The sequence below is a fragment of the Mustela nivalis genome, assembly GCF_964662115.1.
Source record: "Mustela nivalis genome assembly, chromosome: 5".
In the NCBI taxonomy this organism is placed as follows: Eukaryota; Metazoa; Chordata; class Mammalia; order Carnivora; family Mustelidae; genus Mustela; species Mustela nivalis.
The window spans coordinates 88769611-88789610 of NC_139024.1; the positions used below are offsets into that span (position 1 = coordinate 88769611).

Here is a 20000-nt window from a genome sequence, read left to right on the forward strand (position 1 = left end):
TAAAAAAAAAAAAACTAAGAAAATTTGGGGGGAGAATGCATAATCCTGCTATCCCATCATTTTTGGGTTTGTGCCCTCTTTTTCTATGTATATCTTTCTTTTTGCACATAGCAATTTTATTGAACATGTAATTTTCACTTATTAAACTTACATTGAGTAAGTCATGCTTACTATAGAAAAAGAAGATACAGTTAATTATGTAATTTTATATCCTTTTTAACTTAACGTTATCAAGCATTTTCACATGCTTTTATACATAAACATTGGTTTTGATGATTGTAATAACACTCTGATGATTGGAGTCACTGTAATTTACTTAAATATTCCCTAAATGTTGGAGATTTGGGTTGTTAACCATCCTCCCTCTCTCCCTCTCTGCCTTTCTCACTCTCTCTTTTTATTGCTGCAATAAACATCTTTAAGCCAAAGTTTTTTCTGGATTTGGGTTTATTTCCTTTGGGAGAGAGTCCCAGAAATGGAATAATTACGGATGAAAGGGTATACACGTTTTTGCAACCCTTGCTGTAAATTGCCAAGTTGTCTGTCAAGGGGCTAGACCAGCTTTTACATTTCCACGAGTAGTATGAGTGGGAGAGTAGGATTGCAGGTTTCGGGGAAGAGGTGGGTGCTCTCTGCTCGGGTGGTCAGAGTCAGCTTTCTGTTAAGAGTTGGAGCAGCAAAGGGATCTGAAGCCTGGATGGCTAAGAGCGGGAAGTGAGATGTGACAGGCCGTGAGGAGGAGGTCAAGGTGAAGTCGGGGCCCCATCGGAAGTTCAGTTTTGCAGGAGGGAGATGTTGTAAGGGCAATGGAAGGAGATGAGACTAAAAAATTGGAAAGGGAACAAGTAACGGGGGGTTCCCAGTGCCTGGCTCAGGAGTTGGGACTTTGAGTCATCAGGAGCAACAGATGACAGACACCTTTTGAGTAGAGGTGGGTGACTGAGCGCACTGCGGTCCCGAGTGACTTGGGTCAAGCCTGTAATTTCCCTTTGTCGCCACCACAGATGGGAGCAGCCTCCCCGAGTGGGTGACAGACAACGCTGGGACCCTGCACTTCTCCAGGGTGACTCGTGATGACGCCGGCAACTACACTTGCATCGCCTCCAATGGGCTGCAGGGCCAGATCCGTGCCCATGTCCAGCTCACTGTGGCAGGTGCGACCGTGGCAGAGCCCTGGGACGGGAGGGCAGCCTACAGCCGGCCAGTCCCACGGCTCACTGCTCCTCGCCCCTTGTTGGGCTCTTCCCATCCAGTTTTCATCACCTTCAAGGTGGAGCCAGAGCGCACGACCGTGTACCAGGGCCACACGGCCCTGCTGCGCTGTGAGGCCCAGGGAGACCCTAAGCCGCTCATTCAGTGGAAGGGCAAAGACCGCATCCTGGACCCCACCAAGCTGGGACCTAGGTAGGGCCCATCTGCTTCCCTAGCCCATCGCACTTCTCCTGCAGCCGGTCTTCCCCAGGAGCTAGAGAGGTGGGTAGCGCTGTGGCTTCTTTCCTGGCAGGATGCAGATCTTCCAGAATGGCTCCCTGGTGATCCATGACGTGGCCCCCGAGGACTCGGGCCGCTACACCTGCATCGCAGGCAACAGCTGTAACATCAAGCACACGGAGGCCCCCCTCTATGTTGTGGGTATGTGCTGGGGAGCTGTGTCCTGTAGAGAAAGTGCTGGGGCCACACTTCTTTCTCATCTTTGTTTTCGTCGGACCCCTGTATACGGAGAACCCTGAAATCCTTTTTTATGTTAGGGGCTGGGATTCAGCTGGCTCTGCTCCCACCATGCTGTGGCATAATGTTGGGTTCCTTGCTGAGCTGTTGCTGATTTAACATTCCACAGCTGGTGTATGTGTGTGTATGTGTGTGTGTGTGTGTTGGGAGGGGTATGTGTGGGGGGTGTAGGGGTGGTCCTCTTGTCCTAAAATGCTTCTTGCCAGGTCTCCTGCAGTGGCTGTACATATCTCTGGGGGAGTGGGGAGGCAGGGAGGGGAGCAGCCCAGGGTGCCGTGGGAAAGTGTTACTATGCCCCGGAAGCCCAGAGAAAAAGATCCATCTGGTAAAAGGCTCTGCCAGGAGTCAGGGACTCGGGGTTTGGGTCTGGTCTCTCCTCACCAGCTCTCTGCCCTTGGAGGTGTTATTTCTGCTCCAGGGGCTTGGTTCTACATCTGTAAGATGAGAGTGGTTTCAATGAGAAGTTCTTAAACTTGTGGTTTAGCAGCAGAACTGTTTTTCTAGACAAAATATTCTGTGGAACATTGAATGGATAATAGTGAAATGATAAGGCCTCTTGGTTGAAGTGTTAGGTGTGGGTGGGAGTTGGGAAGTCCTAGTGGTGTCCCTAGTGGGCCTCTCTCCCTGTTTCCCTGATGATACCTGGCTCCTCTTTCACCATGGGACCCTAGGCCATTGAGAGACCCTAGTCTGGAAGATCCTTTCCGCAAACACGTTCCCAGCCATCTGGGATCCTAAATCAGGAATTCCCAAATGCTGCTCTTAAGGGACTGGTTCAAGATACCAAGTCCACTCAGGAAGCTTGTCAGCGATAGCGTGGGTTTGTGTTAGCGTCCTGACAGGTGTGTTTCTTTTTATGTGTGTCCCTGGCCTCACATCTCAGATGCACCCCAGCTTGGGAATCACTGGCCTCAGATCCTTCAGAACTTCTGTGACTTCAGTGGGGCCCTAGAACCCACCCCTTGTTAAAGCCAGAGACCGTGGTGACCCGCCCTGGTTCTCTGGTTTGGTCAGGCCATTGGGTGTCTGGGAGGTGGTCGTCGACTAGGAGGAGGTGGGAAGGTGGTTGCCTCTGTAGGGTGGGGAGGGGCTGGGAGCGAAGGAGGGCTGGGTTGGCCTCAATGGGCCCTGCCCAGACCCCTCTCTGTGTCTCTCAGACAAGCCAGTGCTGGAGGAGTCCGAGGGTCCAGGCAGCCCTCCCCCCTACAAGATGATCCAGACCATCGGGCTGTCTGTGGGTGCTGCTGTGGCCTACATCATTGCCGTGCTGGGCCTCATGTTCTACTGCAAGAAGCGCTGCAAGGCCAAGCGCCTCCAGAAGCAGCCAGAGGGCGAGGAGCCGGAGATGGAGTGTCTCAACGGTGAGGGATGGCCTGTGGCGGCGGGGCGGTGTGCGGGTACTGAGCGCCCCCTGGTGGCCACAGAGAGAGCTGTGGTGCTTGCCTGCCGGGGCTCTAGGCGATCCGGCCCAAACCCCAGCTGGAAGCCTGGAGTTGGCCCATTACCCCGGCCTGGGGAGCTGAGCAGCCTGGTTCACGACCTCCTCATGGGAGGCTCAGGGCCGGCTTCTACCTTGCTGGGCCTGTTTCTCCCTGTGCCGCTAAACCACAAGCACAATTAATACATGCTTTCGTATTTCAGTGGCACACTTGTCTCCTGCCCATTCAGTTCCCCCAGGTACATCGTGCTGGTTCCCCTGCTCCTGCCCTTCTCTCAGAGGCATTGCTGGGTTGCACCTATCCATCTAGGCATTCCAAAGCAGGGCCTGGGTCTCCCTCATTGTACTTCCCCTTTGTGCCCGGTTAGGGCTTTGTGCAGTGGAGGCCCCACGAAAGCAAAGCCCCTTAGATTGATGCAGTGTTGAGGGGCCGGTGGGCCAGATGAGGCCTGTGTACCTGGTTCTATCTCAGAGGTAGTAGTCAGCTGTGTCCATCAGTGCTTTTACTCTAAGGGATGCCTGTACCCCACCCCATCAGTTCACCAGTTGGACTGGCCTTTTTTGCGTGGAACACCATGATTGGACCCATTTGATAGAAGGAGAGGTTTGGGGGCGCCTGGGTGGCTCAGTGGGTTAAGCCGCTGCCTTCGGCTCAGGTCATGATCTCAGAGTCCTGGGATCGAGTCCCGCATCGGGCTCTCTGCTCAGCAGAGAGCCTGCTTCCCTCTCTCTCTCTCTGCCTGCCTCTCCATCTACTTGTGATTTCTCTCTGTCAAATAAATAAATAAAATCTTAAAAAAAAAAAAAAAAAAGAAGGAGAGGTTTGGGGGAGAGAAGTGAGGTGCCCATGGTGGCCAGAGTGTCTAGTCTTATGTTGCTGCCTCCCAACCATGCCTCTTCTTCCCAGGTGGACCTTTGCAGAACGGGCAGCCCTCCGCGGAGATCCAAGAGGAAGTGGCCCTGACCAGCTTGGGCTCTGGTCCTGCGGCCACCAACAAACGCCACAGCACAACTGATAAGATGCATTTCCCGAGGACCAGCCTGCAGGCCATCACCACACTGGGTATGTCGCCTTGGCTGCAGCTGTCACAGCATAATGACAGGCCTGTCTGGAGGCTAGGTTAGGGCTGCTGTCCCCAAGGTCCCTAAAACCCAGAGCCTGGGAGCCAGGGGCAGGAAGCAGAGGGGAGATAATCCTAGTGTGTCCCCACACCTGTACACGGCTCACCTCCCTGGCTGTAGTCACTCCCTATGCCTTATTTACTTGGTGTTTCCTTCAGATTGGCTGCCTTTAAAAACAGAAAAAAACAAAATTAATGCAAGTTAGTGTTGTTCTAGGAAAAAATGTGAGAAGTTACAGATTAGTGGCAGTTAAATTTTTTCTGAGGATACGTTAAAACATGGAGCTATTAACATGTTTATTAAGAGCCTCCTAAAATTCTCACACCAGCCATCCTTTGGAAAATGCTGGTACTGTTGGAGACTATGAAGCCCAGGCCAGGGCGGGGAGTGGTTTGCTTAGGGTCGCCCCTCAGGTGGATGGGTGGGGTGCAGCCAAGACTCCCCTCTGGTGACAGAGGGGCAAGGCACCCCCCCCACCACCCCGGGAGGAGCTTCCCTGCTGGGGTGAGAGCAGCTGGCTGACCCAGACGTGTACCCACAGGGAAAAGTGAGTTTGGGGAGGTGTTCCTGGCGAAGGCGCAGGGCGTGGAGGAGGGGGTGGCAGAGACCCTGGTGCTTGTGAAGAGCCTCCAGAGCCGAGACGAGCAACAGCAGCTGGACTTCCGGAGGGAGTTCGAGATGTTCGGGAAGCTGAACCATGCCAATGTGGTGCGGCTCCTGGGGCTGTGCCGGGAAGCCGAGCCCCACTACATGGTGCTGGAGTACGTGGACCTGGTATGCTGGGGGGGGCCCTGCCGGTTTGGGGGTGTGCACCACGGAGCCTTGTCTCATGTTGTGTCAGCTTGCTGGGAGACGCTTGCCCCCGGGGACACTCAGCCGCCTGTCCCCGCTAGCTCTCCGACACCTGCCGTTCCTTGATTGAACGGCACCTTGACTGGTGCTCCCTCCTTCCTGTCTGCTGGCCCCCGTGTGTGGGGCTGGTCCCCAGCTTCTCACTCTGCACACCACCCAGATGCATCCCAGGTCTCCTTCCTGGACTCACGTTTTCTTCTGTTTGTCATTTTTCCTTCTCTGCTGGGCTCATCACCCCCCTGAGAATAAAACTTAGCAGACCTGGCTTTCCTTCTTGGAAATCCTTCCTGGCATCCTCTCCCCTCTGGGGCACCAGTGTTAGCCCCGTTGCCAGCCTTCTCTTTCCATCTCACCTGTCACGCCTGGAGCTGCCCCATACTCTGAATTCCCCAACCCCTTGGTCCCCTAACCTTTACTCCCTTGGTCCTCAGGCTGCTGCTCGTTACATCCTCGGGTCGGCTGGAGAGAGGGGGAACAGTCCTCCTCCTTGCCACTGGCAAGCCCTTATGAGTATTTTATATATGTTTCTGCCGCTACTGCTCCCTCAGTATATTTCTTAGGTGATAAACCCCCAGAGGACAGAGATGTCCTCTCAGGGGTCTGTGATGGTTGGGAGCTGTGTTTTCCACTTGATTCCCTGAAGGCAGGAGTCTTGTCACCTGCCTGTCTGGGGCTCTGCCGAGGGTAGGAATGGCAGTCCTGCTGTCTCTGTGACTGAGAGAGCTTCTAGAAGCCATCTCTTATATATTTTTAAAATTCCCACTGGACTTCCCCCAGTGGAGGGGGAGCTGGCCGGGGTGGGTGTACAGGGCCAGGGGTTCTCTCCTGCTCAGCTGGGTGCTCTGGAAGCCCCTGATGGGTTTAATGCTTTGGAGAGAACAGTTGGCCTCTGACCTGACAGAAGTGCTCGGCTTTTCCCTTAGGGAGACCTCAAACAGTTCCTGAGGATTTCCCAGAGCAAGGATGAAAAACTGAAGCCACAGCCCCTCAGCACCAAGCAGAAGGTGAGGACAGGGCGGGAGAGGTCCTCAAGGGTGGGTCAGGATCAAGGGCCATCTTGGTGACAGAGGTGCCGCTGATGGAATGTTCCCTGCGGACAAGGCAGGACTTTACATACATTATCTTAACCATCACAATAGTCCTCGGAAACAAATGTCATTAGCCCCATTTTGCAGATAAAGAAACCGAGGCTTTGAGAAGTTAAGGGACTTGTCACAGATCTTGTAACTGTGAAATGCCTTTGTGTTGCCGCACGGGTGCCTTCGTTTGGAAGGGCTGCTCTTCACCCTTGCCGAGTAGGAGGACATCGGCTCCTGTAGTGAGCGCTGAGCTGGGGGAGCGGTGAGGGCTGGGCAGGGTGGGCTGTGGCCCCCCAGAGTGTTTCGTCAGCCTCTGAGCGTGGATGACTTCCGTGAAAGGGCCACTCATGTTTTGCCCACTGTGGTTTTCACACTTTCACTCGGGCTGCGGGCTGCCCGCAGCGTTTCCTTCCACTTCTGCCTTCTGGGCCCAGATACCTGGCCGGGGGCCCCACAGTGAAGACCTGACTTGAAACAGTGATATAGGGAAAGTTTGCCTACTACCCTCTGCCCACCTCAGACTATTCCTTCTGTGGCCCAGCTCTTTTGCCCACAGCCTCCTTCCCTCCCCTCTGAAATGGGGCTGCCTCCTTCTCTGGGCCTGGGCATCCCAATACCAAGCTGACAGCAGAGTCACCTCAGAGATGAGCCACAGCTCAGGGCAGGTAGGTAGGGACGGCTAGGGCCCTCCCTCCCAGGTGATGGTTCCTTGCCTTGTAGGCCCACCAAGCTCACAGATTCTGGGGGCAGGGCAGACAGGCATGGCTGTTCGATAAGTTAGGGAAATGGGACCCATCACCTGGGTTCTCTCTGGGAAAGTCACTCTGCACCCCCAGGCTAACTTCCTTGTAGTTGTAGGTGAATTTAGTGAGGCCCCCACAGGACAGGGGACCTGGCCCCACGTCACCCACAGGCCCCGGCTCCATCCCCAAGAAGCAGCAGCAACTGTCTGCAGTGGCTATAGATGGAAAGCTGGGGGACAGTGTGTGCCCCTCCCACTAAGGAGTGTGTCAGGACATGCAAGGAGCCAGTGAGTCTCTACTGAACCAGTCCCGGCCCCTAGCAGGGTTGCAGAACGGAAACTGCCAGGCATCCTTAGGGCATCTAAGATCTAGTGGGGGAGCTTGGGAAAATGAATATGGCGAGTGCCTTACAGACTTCAGGGACGACACAGAAAGTGAGTGAGAGACAGAAATTAAGAAACACTGAAGACCTCCACATCCTTTAGGTGGACACATGGTGTGGTTAACAAAGAGGGTTTCCTGGGGTGCCTGGGTGGCTCAGTTGTAAAGGGTCTGCTCAGGTTATGATCCCGGGGTCCTGGAATCAAGCCCCATGTTGGGCTCTCTGCTCAACCAGGAGTCTGCTTCTCCCTCTCCAATTCCCCCTGCTTGTGTTCTCTCTCTCGCTGTCTCTCTCTCAAATAAATAAGTAAAATCTTTAAAAAAAAAAAAAAAGAAGGTGTCCTGGTCGAAAAAGCAGTTTGAGTTCAGTTCTCAAGGAGAGGAAGTAGTTGAATGGGAGGAAGGGGATGGCTTCAGGATAGAGGGGAGTCAGGTAGTTTTCTTGGGGACCAGGACATAGGCAGGCAGAACAGGAAATCATTTACCTCTGTCACATGATCTAAAGGACTCTCTTTGGCTGAAAGTCATTATCACCTGTGCTAAAGATCTGTCCTCCATTTTTTACCCCTAGCATCGTAAATCTGATGGGGGAGCTTTCATAAGTCGTGTTCCGCACAGTCTCAGGACAATATTCAGCATCAAATGGGAAGTGGGGTTTGCGTAAAATAAAAAATGCAGGTTCTAGACCGAGGGGATAGAAATGTCTTAGGGTGGGGTCTGAGGACCTACATTTTTCAAACAGGCTTTCCAGCTGATTCTTTTTTTTTTTTTTTTTAAAGATTGATTCATTGATTGATTGATTTGAGAGAGAGCAAAAAAACACAAGCAGGGGGAGCAGTAGAGGGAGAGGAAGAAGCAGGCTCCACACTGAGCAGGGAGCCCAATGCAGGGCTCTATCACAGGGCCCCGGGACTATGACCTGAGCTGAAGACAGACACTTTACCATCTGAGCCACCCAGACACCCCTAAAGTCACACTTTCAAAATACTGTATTTGATACACTTGGTATTTCCTATCTTATTTTTTTTAACCTACTAAATTGATTCTGATACCCATGTGGATCTTCATTAGTAACTTGAAAAATCCCCCCAAATGGAGATTGCATGAAAATGTAACTTAGTAGGAAGGATCTACTAAAATCATAGATGCTTTCTTGTACTAATAATCTAGTGAGCTGTTAACACCACTTTCTAGTCTTGGGATTCTAGGGGAATAGAAGGAGGAAGAGTTAGTTTGCAAGGGGTGGTGGGATGGTAGGCAGGGTGTCCCCCTGGTCGCATGGAATTGGAACCAGAGTGCCTAGCTGGCATGCGTGGGCTGCAGGAAGCCCCGGGAGAATTTTAGGACCGCAGCGGGATAGCGCTGGAAATCAGACATAGGCCCTGGGTGTTGGCATAATTAGAGATAATGCATGTTTTGAGTCGCTAATGAGGTGATGGAGATTTTGAAATCTGGGGGCCATAACCTGTGACTCGTCTGTGGGTCCTGGCAAGCTAAGGACAGGACCAGGAGCAGGTTCAGCTTAGCACGCCTTGAGGACAGCGGTGTGTGCAGTCAGATGCTGCAGGGGTTAGACAGAACGTGGGCAAGCCCTGAGGCTGGCATGTTGGTTGTGTAGATAGGTCCTTGTGTGGTGGTGGCTTGGGTCAGTGTTTGTAAGAATTTCTGGCCATGATGGAAATAGTTTATAGCTGCCGCTGTCCAGTGTGGTAGTCACTAGCCTCATGGGGCTACTGAGCATTTAGAATGTTCTAGAGCTACTGAGGAACTGAATTCTTTTTTTTTTTTTTTTTTTAAAGACTTTATCCATTTATTTGACAGACAGAGATCACAAGTAGGCAGAGAGGCAGGCAGAGAGAGATGAGGAAACAGGCTTTCTGCCAAGCAGAGAGCCCTATGCGGGGCTTGATACCAGGACCCTGGGATCATGACCTGAGCCAAAATCAGAGGCTCTAACCCACTAAGCCACCCAGGCGCCCCGAGGAACTGAATTCTTAATTTCATTAAGTTTTAATTCACTTAAGGAGCCGCACAGAGCAAGGGGCTACTGATTTGGACAACAAGGGTTTAGACCATTGTTTCACATTTTTTTTTTCCCCCTGATGTTAACGAAGTATAGTTTTATGTAACTTTATAACGTGTTCTGCATTCAGTTTGCTTTTTCCTGAACCATTTCTCAAACTCACTGAAGCCCCGGTGTCAGGCTCCTGCTCAGCGGGGAGTCTGCTTCTCCCTCTCCCTCTGCTGCTCCCTGCTACCCTTACCCTCCCCCCAAATAAAATATGGAAAAAATATTTTAAAAGATAGTTTTAAGGGGCGCATGGGTGGCTCAGTGGGTTAAGCCTCTGCCTTCGGCTCAGGTCATGATCTCAGGGTCCTGGGATTGAACCCCGCATTGGGCTCTTTGCTCAGCAGGGACCCTGCTTCCTCCCTCTCTCTCTGCCTGCCTCTCTGCCTACTTGTGATCTCTGTTTGTCAAATAAATAAATAAATCTTAAAAAAAGAAAAAAAAAATAGTTTTAAAAGAGTCACATGCTCTACCTGAGCCAGCCAGGGGCCCCATTTTCAGGTCTTTGAGGAGCCTCCATACTATTTTCCAGAATGGCTGCACCAATTTACATTCCCATCAACAGTGCACAAGAGTTCCTCTTTCTCCACACTCTTGCCAACATTTGTTACTTCTTGTCTTTTTGATAATAGCCATTCTGACAGGTGTAAGGTGGTATCTCACTGTGGTTTTGATTTGCGTTTCCTTGATGATGAGTGATGTTGAACACCTTCTTATGTGTCTGTTGGCCATCTGGATGTAGACCATTATTTTTATTTTATTTTTTGAAAGATTTTATTTATTTGAGAGAGAGAGCATGAGAAGGGAGAAGGTCAGAGGGAGAAGCAGACTCCCGCTGAGCAGGGAGCCTGATGCGGGGACTCGATCCTGGGTCTCCGGGATCATGACCTTAGCGGAAGGCAGTTGCTTAACCAACTGAACCCCCCTCAACTAGACACCCCTAGACCTATTTTTAAAACTTTTCTTGACTGAGACCCAGTTGCCACAAAAACACATTTTGTATCACAAGCCATCACATGCGTGTGTATGTACATATTTTAATGAAAACTGTTTTATGAATGACATTTACCCTTATTATTAGGTACTCTGATATTTTTTATTCCATTTAAAAGTTTTATTGCTAGTTAAGATGGACTGAATTGGTTTCATGACATACTAACAGGTTGTGACCACAAGTTCGCAAGCCACCCATGGAGGCAGAGGCGCCGACAGGGATGTCACTGGCCAGTGCACACAGACTGAGATCTGTCTTTGTAGTGACCCCCATCCTTGGTGTGCGGGTTTGGTTCTTTCTGCCAACTTTTCCGTGACCCTGGGAGCCAGGCCAGTGAAGCAGCTCAGAGGCAGCCAGGGATGCTGTAGGGTCTGTAGAGTCTGTCTGTAGCCAGCACCTCACCCTGGGGCTTGCCGATGAGCAGACAGCCCTTCCTGTGCCCCCATCACCATCACCTGGGAGGGAGAGATGTGATGCAGGAGAGGCAGCTGTGGTATTGAGGAAAGAGCTAGGCTCTGGCATTGGGTGGGGGTGGTACAAAGCCTGGATTGGGACTGTGGGTAAACTGAGGATGGCCCCCACCCTACAGAGTGCAAGCAGGAGAGGCAGCCAGCCTCGCTCAGGGCTCGGCACACAGTAGGGACTCGACACGTTCCTGTGCCCTTTTCTCTGATTAGGTGCTCTCCTCCTTGCAGCAGGCCATCTGCCACTCCCATGCACTAGTTTGCCCTTCGCAACATCAAGAGCATAGAAGGAGATTGCCAGGGGGACTCAGTCAGCTAAGCGTCTACCCTTGGCTCAGGTCATGATCCCAGGCTCTGGGATAGAGTTCTGCATCTAGCTCCTTGCTCACTGGGGAGTCTGTATCTCCCTCTGCCCACCACTCCCCCTGCTTGTGCTCTGTCTCTGACAAATAAAGAAATAAAATCTTAAGAAGAAAAAGCAGATCAACCATAATCTTTGTAGCTTTTTTCCTTTTTTAAGATTTTCATTTATTTGAGAGAGAGAGAGAAAATGAGCAAGGTAGCGGGAGGTACGGGGGGAGAGAGAGAGAAACACGCTCCCCCACCGAGCAGAGAGCCTGACTCAGGGCTCGATCCCCAGACCCTGAGATTATGACCAGAGCCAAAGGCAGATGCATAACCAACTGAGTCACCCAGGCGTCCCTATGAGCTACTGTTCATTATTGGCCCACACATGGGCTGCTTTTACTTAGTGTTATTTTAAAATTTTTATTTACTTTCTTATTTATTTTAAAGATTTTATTTATTTATTTATTTAACAGAGAGAGAGAGAGACACAGTTTAAGAGAGAGAGAGAGAACACAAGCAGGGGGAGTCGGGGAGGGAGAAGCAGGCTTCCCGCTAAGCAGGGAGTCCAGTGTGGGTCTTCATCCCAGGACCCTGGGATCATGACCTGAGCCAAAGGCAGATGCTTAACAACTAAGCCATCCAGGCATCTACTTAGTGTTATTTTTTGTGTTTATTGACAATTTGTGTGTGTGTGTGTGTTTAGTAAGTTTTATTTTGATATTTCAAGCTTCAAAGAGTGTAGGATTAATTCAAGGAACTTGTACAAACCATTTACCGAGATTCTGTCGTTTGCATTTTGCCCCATTGACTTTATCTTTTTCTCTCCATGGGTACATGGATATTAGTTTCATGCATTTATTTATTTATTTATTAAAGATTTTATTTATTGATTTGACAGACAGAGATCACAAGTAGGCAGAGAGGCAGACAGAGAGAGAGGAAGAGAAGCAGGCTCCCTGCTGAGCAGAGAGCCCGATGCGGGGCTCGATTCCAGGACCCTGGGATCATGACCCGAGTTGAAAGCAGAGGCTTTAACCCACTGAGCCACCCAGGCGCCCCCTCATGCATTTATTTTTTCCCTGAACCACCTGAGATAAATTGGAGACAGACTTTTGACCTTTCACAATCAGATATATGTAGAACGATATCACAGGACCTTGATTATTATTTCTGTGCTGACATCAGTTGCTGGCCACATTCTGATCTTCACCTCTCTATGATGGCATTCCTCGGCGGCTGACTTCTCCCTTATGGGTCCTGTATGGATCCATATGCCCGGAGAAACACACAGCTGGCCAGTGACTTGTTGAATAATCTTTCCCAGGGACTGTTTTTCATTTGTTTGCTTTGTTTTTTTTGTTTGTTTGTTTAATTTTATTTATTCATGAGAGAGAGAAGCAGAAGAAGCAGGTTCCCCACTGAGCAGGGAGCTCAATGTGAGACTTGATCCCAGGACCCCAGGATCATGACCTGAGCTGAAGGCAGACAATTAACCATGTGAGCCACCCAGGCGCCCCAAGTTTGCTTTGTTTTTATATACGAGGAAATGCTTCAGATCATATGTGTCCCCAGTGGTTGCTCCTGAGGTTTGCATATAAGGCGACAGAGGGGCTGTGGATCTTTCAAGCACTCTTCTGGCCTTCTGCTTTTCCCTGTGGGCATGGACCACCTTCTTCCTGGTGGCGGCAACCCTCTGCAGATACAGTTCTCATCTCCCCTCCAGACTGCCCTCTTGCTGAGAACCCCGTCCTCCTGTGCCTACTATATTCCACCGGCGCCCAGTGGTGTGTGGTACACAGTAGGTGCTCAGTATTTGTTCAGTGCATTGATACATACTTTGAAAATGTTACTATAACTGAATTGTAATTCCATTTAATATGTTACATCATATATATGACATCATACAGATGGCTCGACTTTTTTTTTTTTAAGATTTTATTTATTTATTTGACGGGGAGAGATGCAGCAAGAGAGAGAACACAAACAGGTGGAGTGGGAGAGGGAGAAGCAGGCCTCCCGCTGAGCGGGGAACCCCATGTGGGGCTGGATCCTAGGACCCGGGGATCATGACCTGAGCCAAAGGCAGACACTTAACAGCTGAGCCACCCAGGCACCCCAATGGCTTGATGTTTTAAAAAGGATATCAGTGAAAAATATCCCCCACTGTCTTACACTTTGGAAAAGAATTTCACACTATTTTGTAGAGCTAGAGATACTCTTAGTCCATGACACTTGCCTTAGCATCTTAAAGAACTTGTGCATGTAGGGGCACCTGGGTGGCTCAGTGGGTTAAAGCCTCTGCCTTCGGCTCAGGTCGTGATCCCAGGGTTCTGGCATCGAGCCCCACATCAGGCTCTCTGCTCAGCATGGATTCTGCTTCCTCCTCTCTCTCTGCCTGCCTCTCTGCCTACTTGTGATCTCTCTCTCTCTGTCAAATAAAATAAAATCTTAAAAAAAAAACCACAAAACCCTCGTGCACATGTACCCATCAGAACAGTCATAGCAGCCCTGTTCTTAGAAGAACTGGAAAAAATAAAACAAACACAAATATCCATTGGTATTGGAATAAATGAGTTGTGGCATATTCCTGCTGAAAAGGGACAGAGTACAGTGGTCCCTGCAAAATAAAGGCTGAATCTCACAGTGTTGTATGAAAGGGTCAAGGCACAAAAATGTAGGCATTCTGTATGCTTCCAGCTTTGTCCGGTTCCAGAACAGCAATACTAAGTTCTGTTGTTTAGGAATGTATGTGGCAGTGGTAAAACTATAAAGAACGGCCAAGAAGCGATTATAGAAGTTGGGATAGAGGTTACCTCTGAGCTGGAGAGTATATATGATAAGGAAGGAGGCTTTCTGGCTTCGGGGATTCTGGTGTCATTAGGTTTTGTTTCTATTTGTTTACTTAGTGAGAGTTGCCTGGGTGTGAGCATTATAATTATTTCTGGAAGTGTATATATATTTTACGGATTCTTCTATATGCAATTCAGAATTTAAATAGTAATAAGGGGCACCTGGGTGGCTCAGTCAGTTGAGTGTCTACCTTTGACTCAGGTCATGATCATGATCTCAGGGTCCTAGGATCAAGTCCCACATCGGGCTCCCTGCTCAATGGGGAGCCTGCTTCTCCCTCTCCACCCCCGCAATTTGTGTGTTCTCTTTCTTGCTCTATCTCAGATAAATAAATAAAATCTTTATTAAAAAAAATTTTTTTTAAGATTTTTATTTACTTGACAGACAGCAAGAGAGGGAACACAACCAGGGCAAGTGGGAGAGAGAGAGAAGCAAGCTTCCTGCTGAACAGGAAGCCCGACTCGGGCCTTGATCCCAGGACCCTGGGATCATGACCTGAGCGGAAGGCAGACGCTTAGACAATTGAGCCATTCAGGCATCTTATTTCCCTACTTTTTTCTACTCCGTAGTCCCCAATTCCTTTCCTTGGGGGCAACGAGTTATACATGTATGTACATTCACACAGACACACACACACACACACAGACACACATTTTGTTGTTGTTTTGTTCTATACACTGCTGGAGGAAAATTCATGATTTTGAAGTAAAAAGGAACACCCCATAAACATATAAACTATGATTACTGCCCAGTTCTTTTCTTCCCCTCTCCCCTTTTAAGAAGATTTATTTGGGGTGTCTGGGTGGCTCAGTCTGTTAAGCCTCTGCTTTTGGCTGGGGTCGTGATCCCAGGGTCCTGGGATAGAGCCTTGCATTGGGCTCCCTGCTCGGTGGGGAGCCTGCCTCTCCCTCTTCTCCCTTCTCATGCTCTCTCTTACAGTCTCTCTCTCTCAAATCAAAAAAATCTTTTAAAAATGCCTTAAAAAGATTTATTTATTTCAGAGAGAGAGTGTGTGTGACCATTGGGGAGAAAATTTCAAGCAGATTCCCCACTGAGCTGAGCCCAAAGCAGGGCTCGACGTGGGGCTCAAACTCCCAGCCCTGAAATCTTAACCTGAGCTGAAACCAAGAGTCTGTCACTTGACCGACTTAGTCCCCCAGGCACCACCTGCCCAGTTATTTTTCACCCAACAAGGGGTCACTGTTTGGTCTCCCTACCCCATGTGCCATTTACCCCATCTAACACCTGCTGTGTGCCAGAGTGGTTCCAAGAGCATAATTTCATTTAGCTCAGTTCTTCTAACAAGCCAGTGAGACAGGTGCTGTTAGTAGCCGCATTTTACAGAGAAGGAAAGCGAGGCTGTTGTATCTTTGCTTTGGGGCTTCCTATGCATCACGCTGATGGCATTGAGACCTCACCAAGGGTTGTGCCAAAGACAGTCATCTTGATCTCTAGTCCTGGGCTGCTCTGACAGGCCCCTTTCTCGCTGCAGGTGGCACTGTGCACCCAGGTGGCCCTGGGCATGGAGCACTTGTCCAACAATCGTTTTGTGCACAAGGACCTGGCCGCTCGGAACTGCCTGGTCAGCGCCCAGAGACAGGTGAAGGTGTCGGCCCTGGGGCTCAGCAAGGACGTGTACAACAGGTAGAAGGGCCCCAGTTGGGTATGGCGAGGGGCAGATGGCGGGTGGGGCTTGGGGGTATGTGGGAAAGGGCTTAGCATCCACTTGACCTAAGGCTGAAGGGCTTGAGAGGGGACAGAGCCTCCCCATCCTTTCTTCAAAGGTGCTGCAGCCTTCCTAGCCAGTGGGCCCTGACGCTTAGACATTATCTCTGTTAACCATTTTTAAAATAACTAATCAAACTTTATAACAGTTCATGTATAATTTAGCCATTCATACGGTTCCCTCTGCAACTTCCTGAATTCGGTAATCACTGTATTGAAGCCCAGTGCTTCGAGCTCAGCAGCGGTGGCCAGGGACTGCCCTTGGGTGCCAGGAAACACCGCACAGCCTCTTGGGGACCTCCCTGAGGGTCACTCCGGCTCTGCACCACCACAGCGCGTCTGGCTGTTAGCTTGAGTCCTAATTGGTTTATTGCTAGTAAAGCTTTCGAAGTTTTTTCTCCATTTAACGTGTTCTTGTTTTTTTACATTTTGTTTTAAACAGAAAAATATATGATTGTTAGCTTTTAAAACTACTAATGTTGAGGCAAATTTTGATTCTTTTTAAAAAATTTTATTTGTTCATTAGAGAGGGAGAGAGAGCACGAGGAGGGAGAGTGGGAGAGGGAGAAGCAGGCTCCCTGCTGAGCAGAGAGCCTGATGCGGGGCTTGATCCTAGGACCCTGAGATCATGACCTGAGCTGAAGGCAGATGCTTAAGCGACTGAGCCACCCAGGCACAACCTACCCCCCCCCCGCCTTTTTTTTTTAAGCTTTAAATTTTGATTCTTAATGGAATTTTTAGGCACCAGACACCACATGGATGCCTCTAAATTTTCATCCAGCATACCCCCATGCTCAGCCTAAATGCTACCAGTTTCTCTGAATGCCTTGCTGGAGAAAAGCTGGGTTCTAGCCTGGGTATGAGAGCCAGGTCTGGGATGAGGTTGGGATCTCAGGTCGTGTGCCCCATTGTACCCCCTGGTACTCCGTGGGCCATGAGGCCCCGCCTCATGCCTGTGCATGTTTCTCTCCCGTAGTGAGTACTACCACTTCCGCCAGGCCTGGGTGCCACTGCGCTGGATGTCCCCCGAGGCCATCCTGGAGGGTGATTTCTCCACCAAGTCGGATGTTTGGGCGTTTGGTGTGCTGATGTGGGAAGTGTTCACCCACGGAGAGATGCCCCACGGCGGGCAGGCGGACGATGAAGTTCTGGCCGGTAGGCAGTTTGTGTTTCTGAAGGATGATTCCAGATAATCGCCAGGTGCAGGCTCTGCTCAGGGTCCCAGGGCCCACCAAGCCTGCCTCACTTCCCAGGGCTGGTATTAGTAGGTGTCCAGATATGAGTACCCTAGCTGAAATACTGATTAAGTAATACTTTGGTACCGGTTGGTAAATAGTCCTTGATCCCAGTGCCCAGTCCAGCTACTCTGACGCCTGCCCGTTGACCCCACTTTGGTCCTCATGCATTGGGTGCCTCCTGTGGACCCTGCCCTCACCAGCCAGAGAGAGCTGGGGCCAGGATCACGGGAGCCATCACCTTTGATTACAAGATACTTCCCGTATGCCCCTTGCTGGAGTCAGTGCCCATTTACCACTCACTGGCCAGTGCCTCTGACCCCGAGTCGCCCTCATGTGGCTGCTTGGGGAACTATGGGCTCCACTGGGTGGGACAGGTGTTGAAATGTTTTGACCAAGACTCCATCCATCTTCCCTGCAGACTTGCAGGCTGGAAAGGCTAGACTCCCACAGCCTGAGGGCTGCCCTTCCAAGCTCTACCGCCTGATGCAACGCTGCTGGGCCCTCAGCCCCAAGGACCGGCCGTCCTTCAGCGAGATTGCCAACACCTTGGGAGACAACCCTGCAGACAGCAAGCCGTGAGGAAGGAGCCCAGGCAGGCTGTGCCTCAGGATGGCATGGGCAGGGGAGGATTTCTTCCCACAGCATGATGGGCAAGATCCCTGTCTTCCTTGGCCCCAGGAGCTCTGCCCTGGGACCACAGGCACTATTAAGGTCTGGGCAGGGCCTGGACTTTCCTCCTCTCCCTCATCCTCAGCCCTGGGGAGGCTGATTCAGACCCAGACTGAGTGACTAGGGCCTTGAGCTGGGCAGCCTTCTCTGCCACCCCTTCCCCCATCAGGGACAGTGTGGGTACCTCAGGTAACCCCAATTTCTGGCCTGGGTCTCCTCCCATTGACCAGGTCCAGTTCTGCCACTCACCTGCCAAGTTGGCCCAGGGAGGGCTAGGCTGGAGATGAGCCGGGTCTGAGGGGAGTTCCTTAATATACTCAAGTTTCTGGATAGTTCTGGTCCATGGGGCCCACCCTGGACTCTGCACCAGGATTATGGAGGATGCGCCAGTGAATCCTCCCCCCCGTGGACTTGTGCACACTGACCCAGACCCATGCCTCCTCCTCACCCTTCTCTCCTTTCCTCATCCTAAGTGCCTGGCAGATGAAGGAGTTTTCAGGAGCTTTTCACACTATATAACCCGCCCTTTTTGTATGCACCGTGGGCGGCTTTTGTATGTACTTGCAGCGTGGGGTGGGGGGCATGCGAGGGAGGGGTGGGCCCTGGAGGAGGTGGGAGGGTGGGCCACCCCTGCCTCACACCTTTATTGTTGTTGTTGTTTGTTTGTTTGTTTTGTTTTATTTTGTTTTTTAACACTCGCTGCTCTCAATAAAGAAGTCTTTTTTACAGCCTGCTTCTGATGCTCATTCCCTGCCCTTGCCCATGGATGGTGTCCCTTTGTCCCTCACTTATCAGAAGTGTCCATGTGCTGTCATGAAGTCTTGTGGGGTTTGGACGGGAATGACAAGTGGACACTGGCCTTTCTCTCTGGTTCACGGGGCGTTGAGAATATGGGCCTGGAGGATGCGAAGCCACTTCTTGTCCCTGTGACCCTCTGTTGCTCTCTGACTGCCAACTACTTATTCTTTGCTGGTTGGCTTAATCCTCCCGCTCAAGTGGGGAGGGTAGAAGGTGGGGAGTCTGGGAGCAAGTTAGAGTTGGATTGGAGAAGGAGTTAATGATGGATTCAGGTCTCTGAATCCCTGTACGACTCTTGGAGAGAGAGCCAAGCAGGTAGAACAGAGCAGAGGGATAGTGCCTGATGCCTCATGGATGCCCTTGCTGAGGGCACTCAACTGGTTTGATTCCCAACCCTTTGTTAGTTAATTAGTTAGTTAGACTTAGTGTCATCAGTCATACTCTGCCTTATTCCAGTAACTTCAGCCTGGTTCCCCATCCAAGAGAAAATCCATAACTCAGTCTTAACTATGAAATTTCTCTGGTTCCTTCAATTCCTCATCACACTTCTCATTAATGAAAATAACATCTAATATGTATTGGATACCTGTGTTATGCCAGTGACTTTGCTAAGCACTTAACGTGCATTATCCCGTTGAATCTCTGCAACTAATCTAGAGCCAGATATTATTGTTCTCATTTCTTGGATTAGGAAACTGAAACTCAGAGTGGTTGGGTAGTTTCCCCAAGGTCGCACAGCCAGTAAGTGAGCCACTTACTCGTTGATATACAGTGTGTTATAGCCCACAGATGTGTTGGAGTGAAAAAAAGATTTAAGAACAATTTTTCTAGAACATTGTTTTACAAAGTGTGGGTTGCAGCTGGCATTCAACAAAGAATGAAATGGGGCACCTGGGTGGTTCAGTCAGTTAAGCGTCTGCCTTCAGTTCAGGTCATGATCCCGGGGTCCTGGGATCCAGTGCCATGTTGGGCTCCCTGCTCAGCAGGGGTCTGCTTCTTCCTCTCTGTGCTCTCTCTCTCAAGGAAATACATAAATATCTTAAAAAATAAAATAAAATAAAATAAAGTAAAATAAAAAGAATGAAACGATAGAAACTATCAGAGTACATTAGATACCTTAAGGGTAAGTGTTCTTTTACAAAATGTGATATTGAATATGTTTGTGTGTCTTGGATTATGTCAGCTCTTGGGGTGGCGATGCTGTATAATAAGCCCCTAAATTTCAGTTCTTACAACAATTTATTTTTGTCACGCATAAATCTACAGGTTGGAGAGGTTCAGCTGATCTTGGCCGGACCTGGTGGAGTTGAGCTGGGCTTGGCTCCAGGCTGTAGGTCTGGCCTGGGTCTCCTCTGTGGGCCCCAGAGCATGCTCTGCTGCAGGGCACTAATGTAAGGGGTCCTGCCGGATCCCACATGGACATATGTAACCATGAGTCTATTAACATTTCATTGGCCAAAGCAGGTCACATGTTGAAACCCAACATCAAAACCAGGAAGAGAT

The 20000-nt window shown here is 50.2% G+C and overlaps 1 protein-coding gene across 2 annotated transcripts in view; it reads left to right on the plus strand.

Annotated features, from left to right (window-relative positions):
* Window positions 1-18427, plus strand: part of PTK7 (protein tyrosine kinase 7 (inactive)) — a 64927-nt gene extending 46500 nt beyond the window's left edge. For both annotated transcript variants that reach the window (XM_082731228.1, XM_082731229.1), the window contains exons 11-20: window positions 1005-1154; window positions 1254-1404; window positions 1505-1632; window positions 2886-3089; window positions 4074-4229; window positions 4830-5062; window positions 6064-6144; window positions 15560-15711; window positions 16769-16947; window positions 17449-18427. In XM_082731228.1, the coding sequence (XP_082587354.1) occupies window positions 1005-1154; window positions 1254-1404; window positions 1505-1632; window positions 2886-3089; window positions 4074-4229; window positions 4830-5062; window positions 6064-6144; window positions 15560-15711; window positions 16769-16947; window positions 17449-17609 (1595 nt within the window). In that variant the 3' untranslated portion in view covers window positions 17610-18427. The remainder of the gene's footprint in view (window positions 1-1004; window positions 1155-1253; window positions 1405-1504; window positions 1633-2885; window positions 3090-4073; window positions 4230-4829; window positions 5063-6063; window positions 6145-15559; window positions 15712-16768; window positions 16948-17448) is intronic.
* The last annotated feature ends 1573 nt before the right edge of the window (window positions 18428-20000 follow it).